This window comes from Cricetulus griseus, chromosome 7 (genome assembly GCF_003668045.3).
Source record: "Cricetulus griseus strain 17A/GY chromosome 7, alternate assembly CriGri-PICRH-1.0, whole genome shotgun sequence".
Classification (NCBI taxonomy): Eukaryota; Metazoa; Chordata; class Mammalia; order Rodentia; family Cricetidae; genus Cricetulus; species Cricetulus griseus.
Genome location: NC_048600.1, coordinates 123,064,538 through 123,078,658, shown reverse-complemented (window position 1 = coordinate 123,078,658; position 14,121 = coordinate 123,064,538). Strand labels below are relative to the sequence as shown.

Sequence of the window (14,121 nt, the reverse complement as noted above, 5' to 3'; positions counted from 1 at the left end):
TATGTAAAGATAGAATGCATTATTGTTTTCACTGTTTGAGATGTATCTGAAGCTAAGTGAAGCTTTGAGGGTTAGAGATGGACATTTTGAGGTCACAGAGACACTGTTCTATGGAAATAGGGAAGAACACAGGATAGGGAGAATAGGAAGGTGTAGAGGGGCAACCCCTGATGGTGAGTAGCCAGGGAGCAAAAGCAGGGCTGACAGAATTTTCTTCCTTCACTAAAGATCAGAGAAGTAAAATTGCAGACAAAGCTGTTTTGGGGGAAAGAGAAAGTGGGCATTGAATTGTCAGATAGCATAGAGAGTAAAGCAAATAGAGTTTGGAAACAGGATAATGGGGGACTTGGTAGTGAGGAAGACAGTAGTGACCTTGCCAAGAGCATCTTAGGTGTTATGGCAAAGAGCAGAGCTGGGGCTATCTACTGTAAGGTGAAAATTGGAGCTGAAAATTTCATGACTGAAATTTAGCACATGTTCAACTTTAATAGATGTTGACAAAGCCTGCAAGAGTTCCATTTGTGTTCCACATCACTTCCAGATTCGCTCTGGAAAATTGGCATGTCTTAGTTTTTAATCTTCCTATTCCAAACATATCCCAAAATTTTTGTTTGTTTATTTTATTGGCAAGTAGATTATAGTGTATTTACACAGCAGTCAGTGGAGGAAGAAATGGACTCAAAATCTTTTGATGAAATGGAACAGAGTTTACTGATTCTTTCTGAAACAAAAGCTTCTCAAGTGAGCACCATGAGCCTTTGGAAACAGCAAATGTCTACAATAGCCAAGTTTCATTTCCTCACATTGAAACGAGAAAGCAAGTCAGTGCGCTCAGTGTAAGTATAATTATCATTCTTCTGAAAACTTGTCTTTTTCAGGTTGCAAATTGGATTTGCTGTGTGAACTTTTAAATAATGACATTTACAGCTTTGTAGTTTTGAAAGATTAAAATGACAGTTTCATAGTATCAAAAGGTACAGTAATTTTATCAAGTAACTGTTATACTTTTCATTAAGATTGATTGATTGATTGATTGATTGATTGATTGATTGATTGATTGAGACAGTCTCACTGTGTAGCACTGGCTGGTATGGAACTCACTATGTAGACGAAACTGGCCTCCACCTAACAGAAATCCACCTGCCTCTCTCTCCTAAATGCTGGGATTAAAGGTGTTTACCACCATGCTGACCTTTGTACTTTTTTTCTAAACACATATTTATTGTCTCATCTTTAAAAATATGAAGTGACAAGTTCTCATGTTTAATTTTTGAGTTATTGTCATTAAATTTTTATTTTCCATTTATATATTGTCATAATTTTTCCATTCATTAATTTTTATAATTGTTTTTAGTAAATAGCAAGAAAGTTAAGTTTTAATCCTGTGAATCAGATGAAGAAAGCTGAAACATAAAGAAAACTATTTATCTAGTAGACCTAGGATTTTAAAAATTCTGTACATAATTTTATTCTCTCTCAGTTAATACCCTTTTCCCCCAGTCTGAGAATGATTTATGGAAAATTATATTTCCTGCTTTAATGTACCATATGTATATCTTGCTAGAGCAAAAATAATTGAAATAAATAGAAACAAATCTTAATAAGAGCATTCATGACATCAAATGTCTGAAATATATTGGAGTTATTTGAGGTTTTTACCAAGTTTATTTAGTATTAAATGCTAGTCAAGTATCTGATTTGTTTCTATATCAGTTGTTCTGAAAAAACTTTATTTAAGTCAGAATGTTTTAATTTACTTAGCTGACCATCATTATAATAATATATTCTCTGGAAAACAATAACAGTGACTTAATTCAGATTGCTGTAATAAAATAACCATGAACTGGATATTTCTGGAGGTTGGAGTCGGAGATACCCATGGTAAAGGCTCTTTTCTTTCCTTGAAGAAAGATACCATTTAATTGCATGCTTTAGTGATTTCTTTTTGTGTTTGGAAAGAAAATGCAAGCCAGCACCACACTATCATGCATTTGCTGGTATCACTTTTATAAGGGTACTAGTCACATTATAAGGGTCTTACCTAATTTGCATTGATTTCCAGAGTTCCTGTCTTCAGGTATCATCAGATTAAGGATTATCAATTCATAATGTCTGAGGGAACTCAGACATTGAGTTAAAGACAAAAAATATTATATGGTAAAATATACTAGGAACTATTTCTTCTGATATTCTTCCAAAGAATAGTTGACATGTAAGAACACCATGGAATTTTTTTCACGATTTTGTAATGTAAAATATTAACCTGGTTTACATATATTCTTCAGTCGCGATTTTTTTCTTTCTTAAAACATCTACTAACTTACAGATTTAGACTTAAATGCAGCATGTTCTGAGAGATGCCGATTTCAGAATATTTAAAATAATGTAATGATTTTGTTTTGTTTATTTGTTTTTTTGAGCTAGAGCTTCTAACACAGGCTGCTTTCCAATTCTCAGTCCCCCTGCTTCAGCTCCCCAAGGACTGGGATTATATGAGTGCATTACTCTGCTCAGCAGAAATGGTTCTTAAAAATACAAGAAGTGTAACTGGAAGTTGTAAATTATTAAATTAAGTGTGATGTTGTAAGCTCTAGCTACTGGAATGCATTATATAATATGTAGATACTTTATAGGCAAGTAACTATCTCTCTATGATACTACAATGTCCCTTTGCAGTACTATATGTTCATGGTACAATACAGTAATGTGCAGATATATATGGGATAATATGCATCTTATATAATATAGTTTGACATTATCTAAGTGGAACAGTAGCAGTTAATGTAATTAAATTGTGATAAGGATGAAGATTTTAAATTGCAGACTTTTTTCACTGTATTTTAATTTTCTTCCCTGTACTTTCAATATTTTTTGTTAGTGAAAAGTAAATGTTATGAAAAGTAAATGTCTAGAATAGAGTCTGAGCAAGAAACAGTTCCTTCAGAAATATAGAAACATAAACATTTATGATAATACTTAGTTCTTTAACAATTTTATGTTTATATATCTGTAATTTAGGAGGGAATCTTATCCATACATACTTTTAAAACTTCTTCTCTTTACTCCAAATTTAATACTCTTTAATTTTGATATTTCATTTATCTCTTTCTCCAATATTGGTATCAGGTCAGTTTTTGTAATAGATTTTTAGGAAGTTTTTATTTTTCTTTGTTTTTTGTTCATCTTGTTTGGTTGTTTTTTGTTTTATATTTGTATGAGTTTCAAATTTATACTAATATGAAGGAAGATCTTTGATAGATTTGTATGCTGATGTATCTTAAACTATATTATTTTTTTCTTGCAGGTTGCTTCTGCTTTTAATATTTTTTGCAGTTCAGATTTTTATGTTTTTGGTACATCATTCTTTTAAAAATGCTGTGGTTCCTATCAAACTTGTTCCTGACTTGTATTTCCTAAGACCTGGGGATAAACCTCATAAATATAAAACAAGCCTGCTGCTTCAAAATTCTACTGGTGAGAGTGTGTGAAGGTCTGTGAATGTGTGTTGGTTGGGGATGGGGTGAAGGGTTGATGAGTTCAGAATAAAGCGAACATGAGCTATCATTGTAAAATTTAAATATTATTCTTAGTGATACTGAATAATATCAGAAATAAAGTTTTGATTTAAGTATAATTGGCAGTTTTTAAAATATTCTAATTTATACTGCTTTTAGTGATTAACTTCTTTTAAAAAAACAGTAGTAGTAAGGTGTTATGGGCATGTTTCATCTCAAATCTCATGATGAGCTTAATAAACTTGAGGCTGTAAAATTTTCTTTAGCAAGAATTATAATATATAGTATTTACACATATTCATTGAGATATAAACATTTGTCAAGAACTACTTGAAGAATTAGTTATAAGTAAAAAGTAAGGCTTACTTGCATATAAATATCTATATCTGAATATCTTGTTTACAGTTGAAAATTTTGTATTTACTGTTTTTGTTCTTATTATATAATTGACAAAAAGTTTTTTGCATATTTTTATGGACTTCAGCTAATTTTAAATTAGGATTCTATATTTTGAAAATATTAGAAATTAGTAAAGAATTTCATTTACTTATGATCAACTTTCTTATAACATCTATTACATAAATAGCTTGTAGTCTGAAGACTTGCGGAAACTATATTACTTTGAAGTCATTATTGTTAAAAAAGGTGCTAATTATGATACATAATTTTAATATTTTCTGAAAAAGATACCTTTAGCATGGAAAAATCTCTCTAGTTAGAAAATAATTTTACAGTATACCCTTTTCATTTAGAAATCTTGTCTTTAGTTTTAGTATGTATTATATATAGTTAGAATACAATACTTTGTGAAATCTCACATTTTTGATTTTTTGTGCATATCTAAAAATTATATATGTATTAAAAATCTTTCTGTTCTTTAATTTTTGATGCACTGTAGAAATTCTAGTATTTTCAGTGTTTGTTTCTTCCATTATTTCTCATAGTATTGTTTCTTGCTTTTGGATCTATGCATTTATTGCTGGTACAAATTGAAGCTTGTGTGTGTGTGTATGTGTGTATATACATATACATATGTACCTACATATATATGTATATATATCCATACATATACTTGTATATATGTGTGTATGCATGTGTGACTTGTATATACAATATACACAAACACATGTACACACACACACACACACAATATTTTCTTACTCTTCTTTGAGAGCATAAATTACATGGTTATGTCACTTGCAGGATAGCTATTTTCCTGTTTATATCTCCACTCTGGTAGTTAAGAGATCAGGAGAGAATTTTGTATCACATGACATTCATGACTGGCGCTCAATCTACCCTGTCATTCTGTTCAGTTACTGAGAATGTTTGATTTTGTGAAATTTGGGTTTCTTTGTTAAGTCACATTGTTCTGTTTTGGTTCCTGGCTTTTGTGGTGGTAGAGCAGGGTTGCTCCACTCACTAGACATAATGCTATACATTTAAACACGGACAGGATTCAGTCATTTTTTTCCTTTTTTTTTGTTTGGTGATGGGTCATTTAAGAATGTTGGTAGAAGACTGATTTTCGTGCTTGGCTACTTTGGCACAATTAAAATTACCAAATAGATTATTTTCATACTTTATTCAAATTTAATGTTAACCTTTTACTGTTATTAATCTTTCTGTAGGCAGCAGATAAAATTTACACAATTAGCAGGTTCTGCTCAAGGCCTTGCATATGTATTCCATCATTTACTTTTCACAACCACTACTATAGAGTAGTTATACTTTTTTTTTTTTCTTGACAGAGGAATCTAAATCTAGTATACATTGTAACTTGCTTGAAGGATGTGTAGTGGAAGTGGTTTGAATGTTGGCCTTCTGGCTACAGAGCCAGTGCTCTTACCAATATTTAGACTGAAGATAAAAGCTCTCCTTGAAAGAACACTATCTCCTAATGTTATTAAAAGTCTATAATGTTTCTTACTGTAACTGATTCTTTGATATTCTTATTTTCTGATACCAGACTCAGATATCAGTGATCTTATTAACTTTTTCACACACCAGAACATAATGGTGACAATGTTTAATGACAGTGACTATGTATCCGCTGCTCCCCATAGTGCAGCTTTAAATGTGGTGCATTCAGAAAAGGTAAGAGTATTATACATGTGTACTCATTTAAAAGTTATAATCTACTAAAATGACTACTTTAAATTAATTCGCTGAACTTACTCCTTTAGTCATGAATTAGAGTCTATTTTTATAAATAATTAAAAATAATTGGTTTTGTTTGTGATGCTTTTACACCCTGGTAAGTGACCAGTAACATTTTTAAATTTCATTTTCTTATTATATTTTTGCTTAAAAATCTACATATTTCAAGCCAGGTTATCTTACCTGTCTTTTCCTATCCCTTGTTGAAACAGTTTTTTCACAGTATCTACTAAGATTTAATTAATCTAAATAAGGTTATTTCACAAAAAAGTTGGTCCTTAGTGATATTAGTATATTTATATAAAGAATGTAATAACTCTTTTCTTTAAATTGTAGGACTATGTTTTTACTGCTGTTTTCAACAGTACTATGGTTTATTCTCTACCAGTAATGATGAACATCATTAGTAACTACTATCTTTATCATTTAAATGTGACTGAGGCTATCCAGATCTGGAGTACCCCATTCATTCAAGTAAGCAAACATGCACAAAAATCAATTCATTTGTGGAAATCTCTGTAAGTTAAAAGTTGAGGTGGAGAATTTAGGAGTCTCCAGGTTTAGTTGCCTTCAAATCCAGAACAGCTCTATTTGATTCTGATAGGTTTTTGAAACACTGATATAATAATTGTAGAAAAGAAATGAACATTGTTTAATATTTTTTGGGGGTGTGTTTGGAATCTAGTTATTGAGATATTGAAAAAGTCACACAGGCAACTATTTTTGCTTTAAGTCGATATCTTAGGCTTTTTTATTTCTGTGAAGAGACACCATGACCACAGCAAGTCTTAACAAAGAAAACATTTAATTGAGGTGGTGGCTTATAGTTTCAGAGGTTCAGTCCATTATCATCAAGATGGGGAGCATGGCAGTGTGCAGGCAGACACAGAATTGGTTACATCTTGACCAGAAGCCAGCAGGAAGTCAATTAACTGTCACACTGAATGAAGCTTGAGAAAAGAGACTTCAAAGCTCCTACAGTGATACCCTTCCTCCAACAAGACCACACCTACTCCAACAAGGTCACACCTACTAATAGTGCCTCTCCATTTGGGAGGCATTTTCTTTCAAACCACTACTGTAACAAAATGTTGAAGGCCAGGGACAACAAGACAGTGATGCACTATTTCTACATCATCTGATGGAAAAGTGGGCCAGGGCACTTGTTAGACATATGGATTCTGTTCTAATGCAGAGTACTTTTCCTGTTTCATGAGTGTATCGTCTTACATAAAAAGGGTAGAGATGAGTCCAGGATTTATCCAGAATCTAGCAGGTGCAAGGTACTGGGTTTGGTCTCTGACACAAAGATCAGGATGAACAAGGATAGAGAAATGGGCTTGTTGAGGCTAGCGAATAACACCAAAAGCAACCTGAGAGTCAGGTAGTCTGTGTTTTGATGTCAGCTACTTACTGGACTTCCCGGGAAAGTTAACTGACTCCTTAGGGTAACAAGGGATGCGGAGCTATAGGAGCTAGTTACCCTTGTCTGGGAGATGTTCTTGATTCTTTAGGAAGATAAGCTTGAATATAGCTTTTCCCAAGGGAAAAAAGAAGGGATCAAGATGCTATTTATCACAGTCATGATAGTATTCACACAGTCAATGAAAAGTACCAAATATTATTCTTAGGTACTTCTTATCATTGCATCTGGCCACTGGTGGATATGATAATTGTTTATTACACATACTAATTAGTGGCAGAGTTGGCAGACCAGCATGTCTTGTTAATAAGCCTGTTACTCATCCATACCCTGTGGTAGATATCTTAATGTCTTTCTTTAAAGATATTAATGCTCTTTCAGGATATTCCAGGGTATTGTAAAGTCATTCTTAGATTCATTTTCTATTGTGTTTGCCTTTCAGGAAATTACTGACATAGTTTTTAAAGTTGAGCTATATTTTCAAGCAGCTTTGCTTGGAATCATCGTTACTGCAATGCCACCTTACTTTGCCATGGAAAATGCAGAGAATCATAAGGTAATAATAGGTCAGACAAAAAATTGCAGGTATCAGGTTCTTTCAAACCTGAGGACCTGATTTTGATCCCTGGAATCCACTTGGTGGAAGGAAAGAATTGATTCCTCCAAATCCCTCTGCTATTCCACATGGTCACAAACAAGTAAACGTTAAAAAAAATGTTTTTTAAGTTAGTTAAAAAAAGTAAATAGGGGTTGGAGAGATGCCGCAGCAGTTAAGAGCATTTGCTTTCCTTGCAGAGGACCCTGGTTCAGTTCTGAGTATCCACATGGCAGCTCACAATTGCCTGTTACTCTAATTCCAGGGAATTCTGTACTCTCTTCTGCCCTTCATGGTCCCCTGCATGCATGTGGTATCATAAACTTACACAGACAGACATACACATGATTAAATATCTTAAATAAAATAAAAATTAAAAGTATTAGTTGCTGCTAGTAAGAAGGGTTATATACATACATACATACATACATACATACATACATACATACATACGTACCCACCTACCTACCTAAACAGGTAATTTTTTAAGAGTATTTAATTTGAGAGTGTCTTAGTTATGTTTCTGATGCTATGATAAAGCACCATGACCAAAAGCAGCTTGGGGGGAAAGGATTTATTTGGCCTATACCCCAGGTAACAGTCCATCACTGAAGGAATTCAGGGCCAGGAATTCAAGCAAAGCAAAGGAACCTAAAGGCAGGAACTGAAGCAGAAGTCATGAGGAAAGCTGCTTACTGGCTTTATCATGGCTTGCTCACCCTGCTGTCTTACTCCATTAACCTGTTCTCTGTTTTATGATTTTTGTGTTTCAAAAGTAAATAAATGGAATTATAGTATGCATTTGACTCATTTTTTTTTTACTACTGTAACTTCCTAGTGCTTTCTTTTAAAGTTATGAAATTTGTGTCAGGAGTCCTTGTAGTCCATTCCTTTTTATTGCTGAGAACTATTTCAAAGTGTGGATCATAGTTTTTATAACCATTCCTTGTTAAAAACCATCTGAACTGGCTGGGCAGTGGTGGTGCATGCCTTTAATTCCAGCCCTTGGGAGGTATAGGCAGGTGGATTTCAGTGAGTTCGAGGCCAGTCTGGTCTACAAAGTGAGTTTCAGGACAGCCAGGACTGTTACACAGAGAAACCGTGTCTCAACAAAACAAAACCAACCAAACAAAAAGCATCTGAATTATTGCTGGGTTTCACTATTACAAATACAGTAGCTATGAATGTTTGCATATAGATGTTTGTATGAACATTTATGGTTGCTTGAATGTATGTCTGTGCACTGCATGCCTGAAGAACTCACAAAGGCCCAAAGAAGGCATCAGATTCTCTGGGACTGGAGTTAAAGATGGTTGTGAGCCACATGTAGGTGTTGGGAATCAAACCATGGACCTCTGGATCCAAGTGGTCTTAACCTCTGAGCCATCTCTCTAATGCCTCACTTCCTCCTCTTACCTAATTTTTTATTTCTTGTTTCTCATTTCTCACACTGTTGTCTGCTCTTTGATAATAACTCTGAGTTATTGTGAGTAGATAGTTTTAGAAGTGGTGGAAATCAAATGAATAGTATTGTTAGGCATCAGGATTCAGATAAGATTTTTAGAAAAAAATAAATGAGAGCATGAGAAGGAAAAATGATTTAAATATTAATATACATGAAAATACTATTAGGAAAACCATGCATTTATATACTGTGCAATTTATTTAAAAAGTATTTAAAGTGCTTTCAAATGTATATTCTTTGTACAAAGTTTCACACATAATCAGATGCTCTGTGAAGATCCAGAGGATCTTAGGATATTAGGCAGTTTATGTTTTTTATTAAATATAGACTTTGAACATGCGAATCCTTTTCTATTTAAACATGTCTTCATTTATTTCTGCATAGTTTCATATGAATGTGGTTGGCTGTCACTCTTGGCATACCCACCATTTCTGTGTTATCTTACTATATTCTGAATCTTCAAAATTTTGTTGAAATTGATAAATCTTATAAATGAATCTAAAAGGGCTAGAATGAATGTATGTAAAGTTACTTTTTTGTTTTGTTGATTTAAAGAAAAGTTCTACAATAATTTACTTGCTTTTTATTTGTAAAATGTTTATGATTTTAATAGTTTTTCTTTCTTTTTTTTTTAGATCAAAGCTTATACTCAACTTAAACTTTCAGGTCTTTTACCATCAGCCTATTGGGTTGGACAAACTGTTGTGGATTTTCCCTTATTTTTTGTTGTTCTGACTTTGATGCTGGGAAGTTTATTTGCATTTCATCATGGACTATATTTTTATCCTGTAAAATTTCTTGCTGTGGTAAGTGAGCATCAGTTGTGCTCATGGTATTTATAGTTAAGTATTTCTTAAAAAATCTATTTACATATGAATATATGACAGCTGTCAGATTGAATAACATGTGTATTAGCTTTTAAAAAACAAAATGAATCAAATGTTTATTATTGTGTATGGTACATTTAATTTAATTTCTTATATGTGATTTAAAATAATTTAAAATTTAAAAATAATCCTTGAAGTTGTTGTGTAACACTAATAATATAAACCCAGCGACAGATCTTGGGATTCAAGCTGATGGTCAGATAAGCAAAGCAGCCAGGCCACTAGCTCTTACCTCTACCTCAAACTGAAAATGTGAAACAGCTAGCTCCATGAATCCTCAAAGTGTAATGCTCTCTCCACGAATCTTCAGAGACAATAGCTCTCCTTATCTAGAAACTAAATCTCTATAGGAGACGCTTTGCTTCTTCCTTTATATCTCCCTAGTGCTGGGATTAAAGGCATGTGATCCAAAGTGCTGAGATGACCTTTGTGTGAGCTGTTTCTCTTAGGAGGAGCGGATCAGTTTCATGTAGCTCACTGTGGTCTTGATCTAACAGAGATTCATCTGCCTGTCTTCTGAGTCTTGGGATTAAAGGTGTGTGCCACCACCACCACCACCACCTAGCTCTATGGCTAGCTGGTATGGCTGCTGGGATTATAGGTGTGTATCACCACTGACTAACCTCTATGACTTGTGGCTAGCTTTGCATTCTGAACCCTCAGGCAAGCTTTATTAAATTATAAATAATATATCACTGCACTGTTGTGGTCTTTCAAGTAGACTTCTTGCTTGCATCAAGGCACCTAAATCTTCCTTCCCCATTCTCACACCTAAACATTTTATAAGAAAGGGATTAGTTAGCCGGGTGGTGGTGGTGGTGGTGCACACCTTTAATTCCAGCACTCAGGAGGCAGAGGCAGGTGGATCTCTGTGGGTTTGAGACCAGCCTGGTCTACAAGAGCTAGTTCCAGGATAGTCTCCAAAGCCTCAGAGAAAACCTGCCTCGACCCGCCCCCCCCCAAAAGAAAGGAATTAGTTTTTTAAAAAGATTTGATTTAATTAATGTATGTATGGGTGTGTGTGTGTGTGTGTGTGTGTGTGTGTGTGTGTGTGTGTGTGTGTGTGTGTGTCTGTGTCTGTGTCTGTGTCTGTGTCTGTGTCTGTGTCTGTGTCTGTGTCTATGTCTATGTAAGCCAGTAGCCATAGAGGGTGTTGAATCCTCAGAGCTACCAGCATTTGCATGTTGCCTGTCTTGTTTCAAGGGTATTAGAAACCAAACTACAATTCTCACAGATGTCTAGTTCTTAACCAGTGAGCCATTTCTTGAGCCCTGAGAAAGAAACTCCTTCTCCTGGATTTTAAGTTTGTCTGAAAATGTGAAAGAAATGTGTAACTGGCGTTCATGATCTATGGAAAATCTAATTAAGACCTCCTTTTGCTAAATGATTTATAGTAGAAAAAAGTACAACAATATGGCACCATGTATGAAGATGCTAGATGCAAACATAGATTTGGATTTGATATTAACTTCTGCCCTGTAAAATAATCTTAGAAGTTATATTAAAGGCAGGCATGGTAGTATTCACCTTTAATGCCAGCACTTGGTAGGCAGAGGCAGAAAGATCTCTGGAGTTTGAGGCTAATCTGGTCTACTTGGTAAGTTTCAGGCCAGCCAGGACTATGTTGTGAAACCCTGTGTCAAAATAAAATGAAACAAAAAACCGAACTAAAACTTAAATAAAAAAGTTATATTGAGTGTACAATTGCTAAGTGCTGGAGAGGTGGCTCGGCAATTAAAAGAACTTTGCTATTATTGCAGAGGATTTGGGGTTGGTTCCCAACACCCATGTGGTGGCTCACAATCATCTGTAACTCCAATTCAAAGGGATCTGATGCTCTCTTCTGACTTCACTCTTTATGCACATGGTGCACATACATACAAACACGCAAAGCACTTCATATGTTAAAGTATTTTAAAGAATGGTTGTAGCCGGGTGTTTTTGTTGAACACCTTTAATCCCAGCACTCGGGAAGCAGAGGCGGGCAGATCTCTGTGAGTTCGAGGCCAGCCTGGTCTTCAGAGTGAGTGCCAGGATAGGCTCCAAAGCTACACAGAGAAACCCTGTCTCGGACAAAAAAAAAAAAAAAAAAAAGAATGAAAAAAAAATATTTGAAAGATAGACAGTTGTCCTTTAATTGATTTAAATAATAAAATAATAAGACTTTTTCTTTTTTTTTTTCTTTTGGTTTTTCAAGACAGGGTTTCTTTGTGTAGCCCTGGCTGTCTTGGAACTAACTATATAAACCAAACTGGCCTTGAACTCACAGAGATATACCTGCCTCTGCCTCTTCAGTGCCGGGATTAAAAGTGAGCAGTAACACCATCTGGCATGACAGAACATTTTACTTGATATTAAAAATTGCAGATAATGCTGAGGTTAAATTGCTTAGAGCTGTATAAAACAGTAATTTAAAAGCATGATTTTTATTGGCTTAATAGAGTTATGGATTGTAACTGTTCAAATAAGTGCAATGATAGTTTTTACAGTAGTTTGTTGAAGAATGACATTTGAGAAATAAAACTTACTTAATATTTTAATATAACTGTGATATTTTATATTGTGTTATAAGCTATTTGAATTCTTATAGGACATGCATTTCTGACTTGCAGGTGTTTTGCCTTGTTGGCTATGTACCATCAGTTATTCTGTTCACTTATGTTGCTTCTTTCACCTTTAAGAAAATTTTAAATACCAGGGAATTTTGGTCATTTATCTATTCTGTGGTAAGTTGCACTTTTATTTTATTTCAGTTTTCCAAATCAGCTCATGTAGAAGTCAGGCATGCTTTGGTGATGATACTGAGGGTGTAAATGTATCTTCTGTGAGTAGAGAGTGTATGGAGAAACTAGTGGTTTCTCCCATTGGGTGAAACCCAATCTTCCATCTCATCTACTCCAAGGGATGTTGCTCACAGTATTTAACAGCTAACAGTTGATGCCAACATATTGATGCTTCCTGGCTTAGTGTCATTTCTGGATGCACATTTTATTTGAGGATCAAAAAATATAATTGGTGCCAAGTCACAATTTATAATAAGTTTATATGAGATTTTAAAATACTCTGTCACTTACTTTCTTGTTTCCCCTTTAGACAGCATTGGCTTGTATTGCAGTCACTGAAATAACTTTCTTTTTGGGATATTCAGTTTCAACTGTTTTTCATTACACCTTTTGCATAGCCATTCCAATCTATCCACTCATGGGTTGCCTGATTTCTTTCATAAAGGTATGTCTAGTAGATGTTTCAGAAATTTTAAAGTCTAAATATACATTTATTCATTTTTTGATATCTTGGCTCTTGTACTGAAAATAGTAACAAATACAAGATTACTGCTACTGCTTGATTATAGAATCAATACAGGAATTTAAAATGACACATCTTTTCAAGTATGACTTCAGGTTGTCAAAAGAGAAACACTATGTTTACTACATGGTTTCTGATGCTTAATTTAATATGCATAATTGGATGTATGGTTTTATTTTTATTGTTAGGAGTTTCTCAAGGATTATGTAATGTGTTATACTATAAAGTAATGAAAGAAAATTAAATGTAAGAGGTTTTTTTTTCCCCCCAGGACAATGTCAGATTAATTTTGATCATGGATAATTGATTAGAAAAAAATAAGTAGTTGATAGGAGTACGGGTGATTATGATCAAACTACATTTTATGACATTCACAAAGAAATAATAAAAATGTTACATTAATTAAGCGGAAAATTCATACTTTATGATTGCTGGATAATTCCATTTTCCTACCCTGGTTTAATAATATGTTTGACTATTCTTGCTTCTAGAAATATTTTGTAGCAGGAAGATTTTAACTTAGACATAACAAAGCTGATTAATAGGAAAAACTTATTTATAGAGATTACATGCTTATGACTAAATATGTTAAACATTTTAAACGTAAATGCTTGTGTATATGCCTTATAAAGATGTTTTGTTTTAGGGTTCTTGGAAAAATATACCAAAAAATGAAGATACCTACAATCCATGGGATAAGCTTTTAGTTGCTGTTATAATGGTAAGAAATAACAAAAACTATTTTTGTGTGTTCATGTATCCTCTTAAAG

The 14,121-nt window shown here is 33.8% G+C and overlaps 1 protein-coding gene across 4 annotated transcripts in view; it reads left to right on the top strand.

Annotated features, from left to right (window-relative positions):
* Positions 1–14,121, top strand: part of Abca5 (ATP binding cassette subfamily A member 5) — a 64,002-nt gene that overhangs the window by 35,849 nt on the left and 14,032 nt on the right. For 3 of the 4 annotated variants that reach the window (XM_027425793.2, XM_027425790.2, XM_027425789.2), the window contains exons 19-27: positions 632–836; positions 3,305–3,474; positions 5,485–5,612; positions 6,012–6,149; positions 7,541–7,654; positions 9,794–9,964; positions 12,658–12,771; positions 13,139–13,273; positions 13,998–14,072. In XM_027425793.2, coding sequence (XP_027281594.1) covers positions 632–836; positions 3,305–3,474; positions 5,485–5,612; positions 6,012–6,149; positions 7,541–7,654; positions 9,794–9,964; positions 12,658–12,771; positions 13,139–13,273; positions 13,998–14,072 — 1,250 coding nt within the window. The remainder of the gene's footprint in view (positions 1–631; positions 837–3,304; positions 3,475–5,484; positions 5,613–6,011; positions 6,150–7,540; positions 7,655–9,793; positions 9,965–12,657; positions 12,772–13,138; positions 13,274–13,997; positions 14,073–14,121) is intronic. The other variant, XM_027425792.2, reaches the window with a different exon arrangement.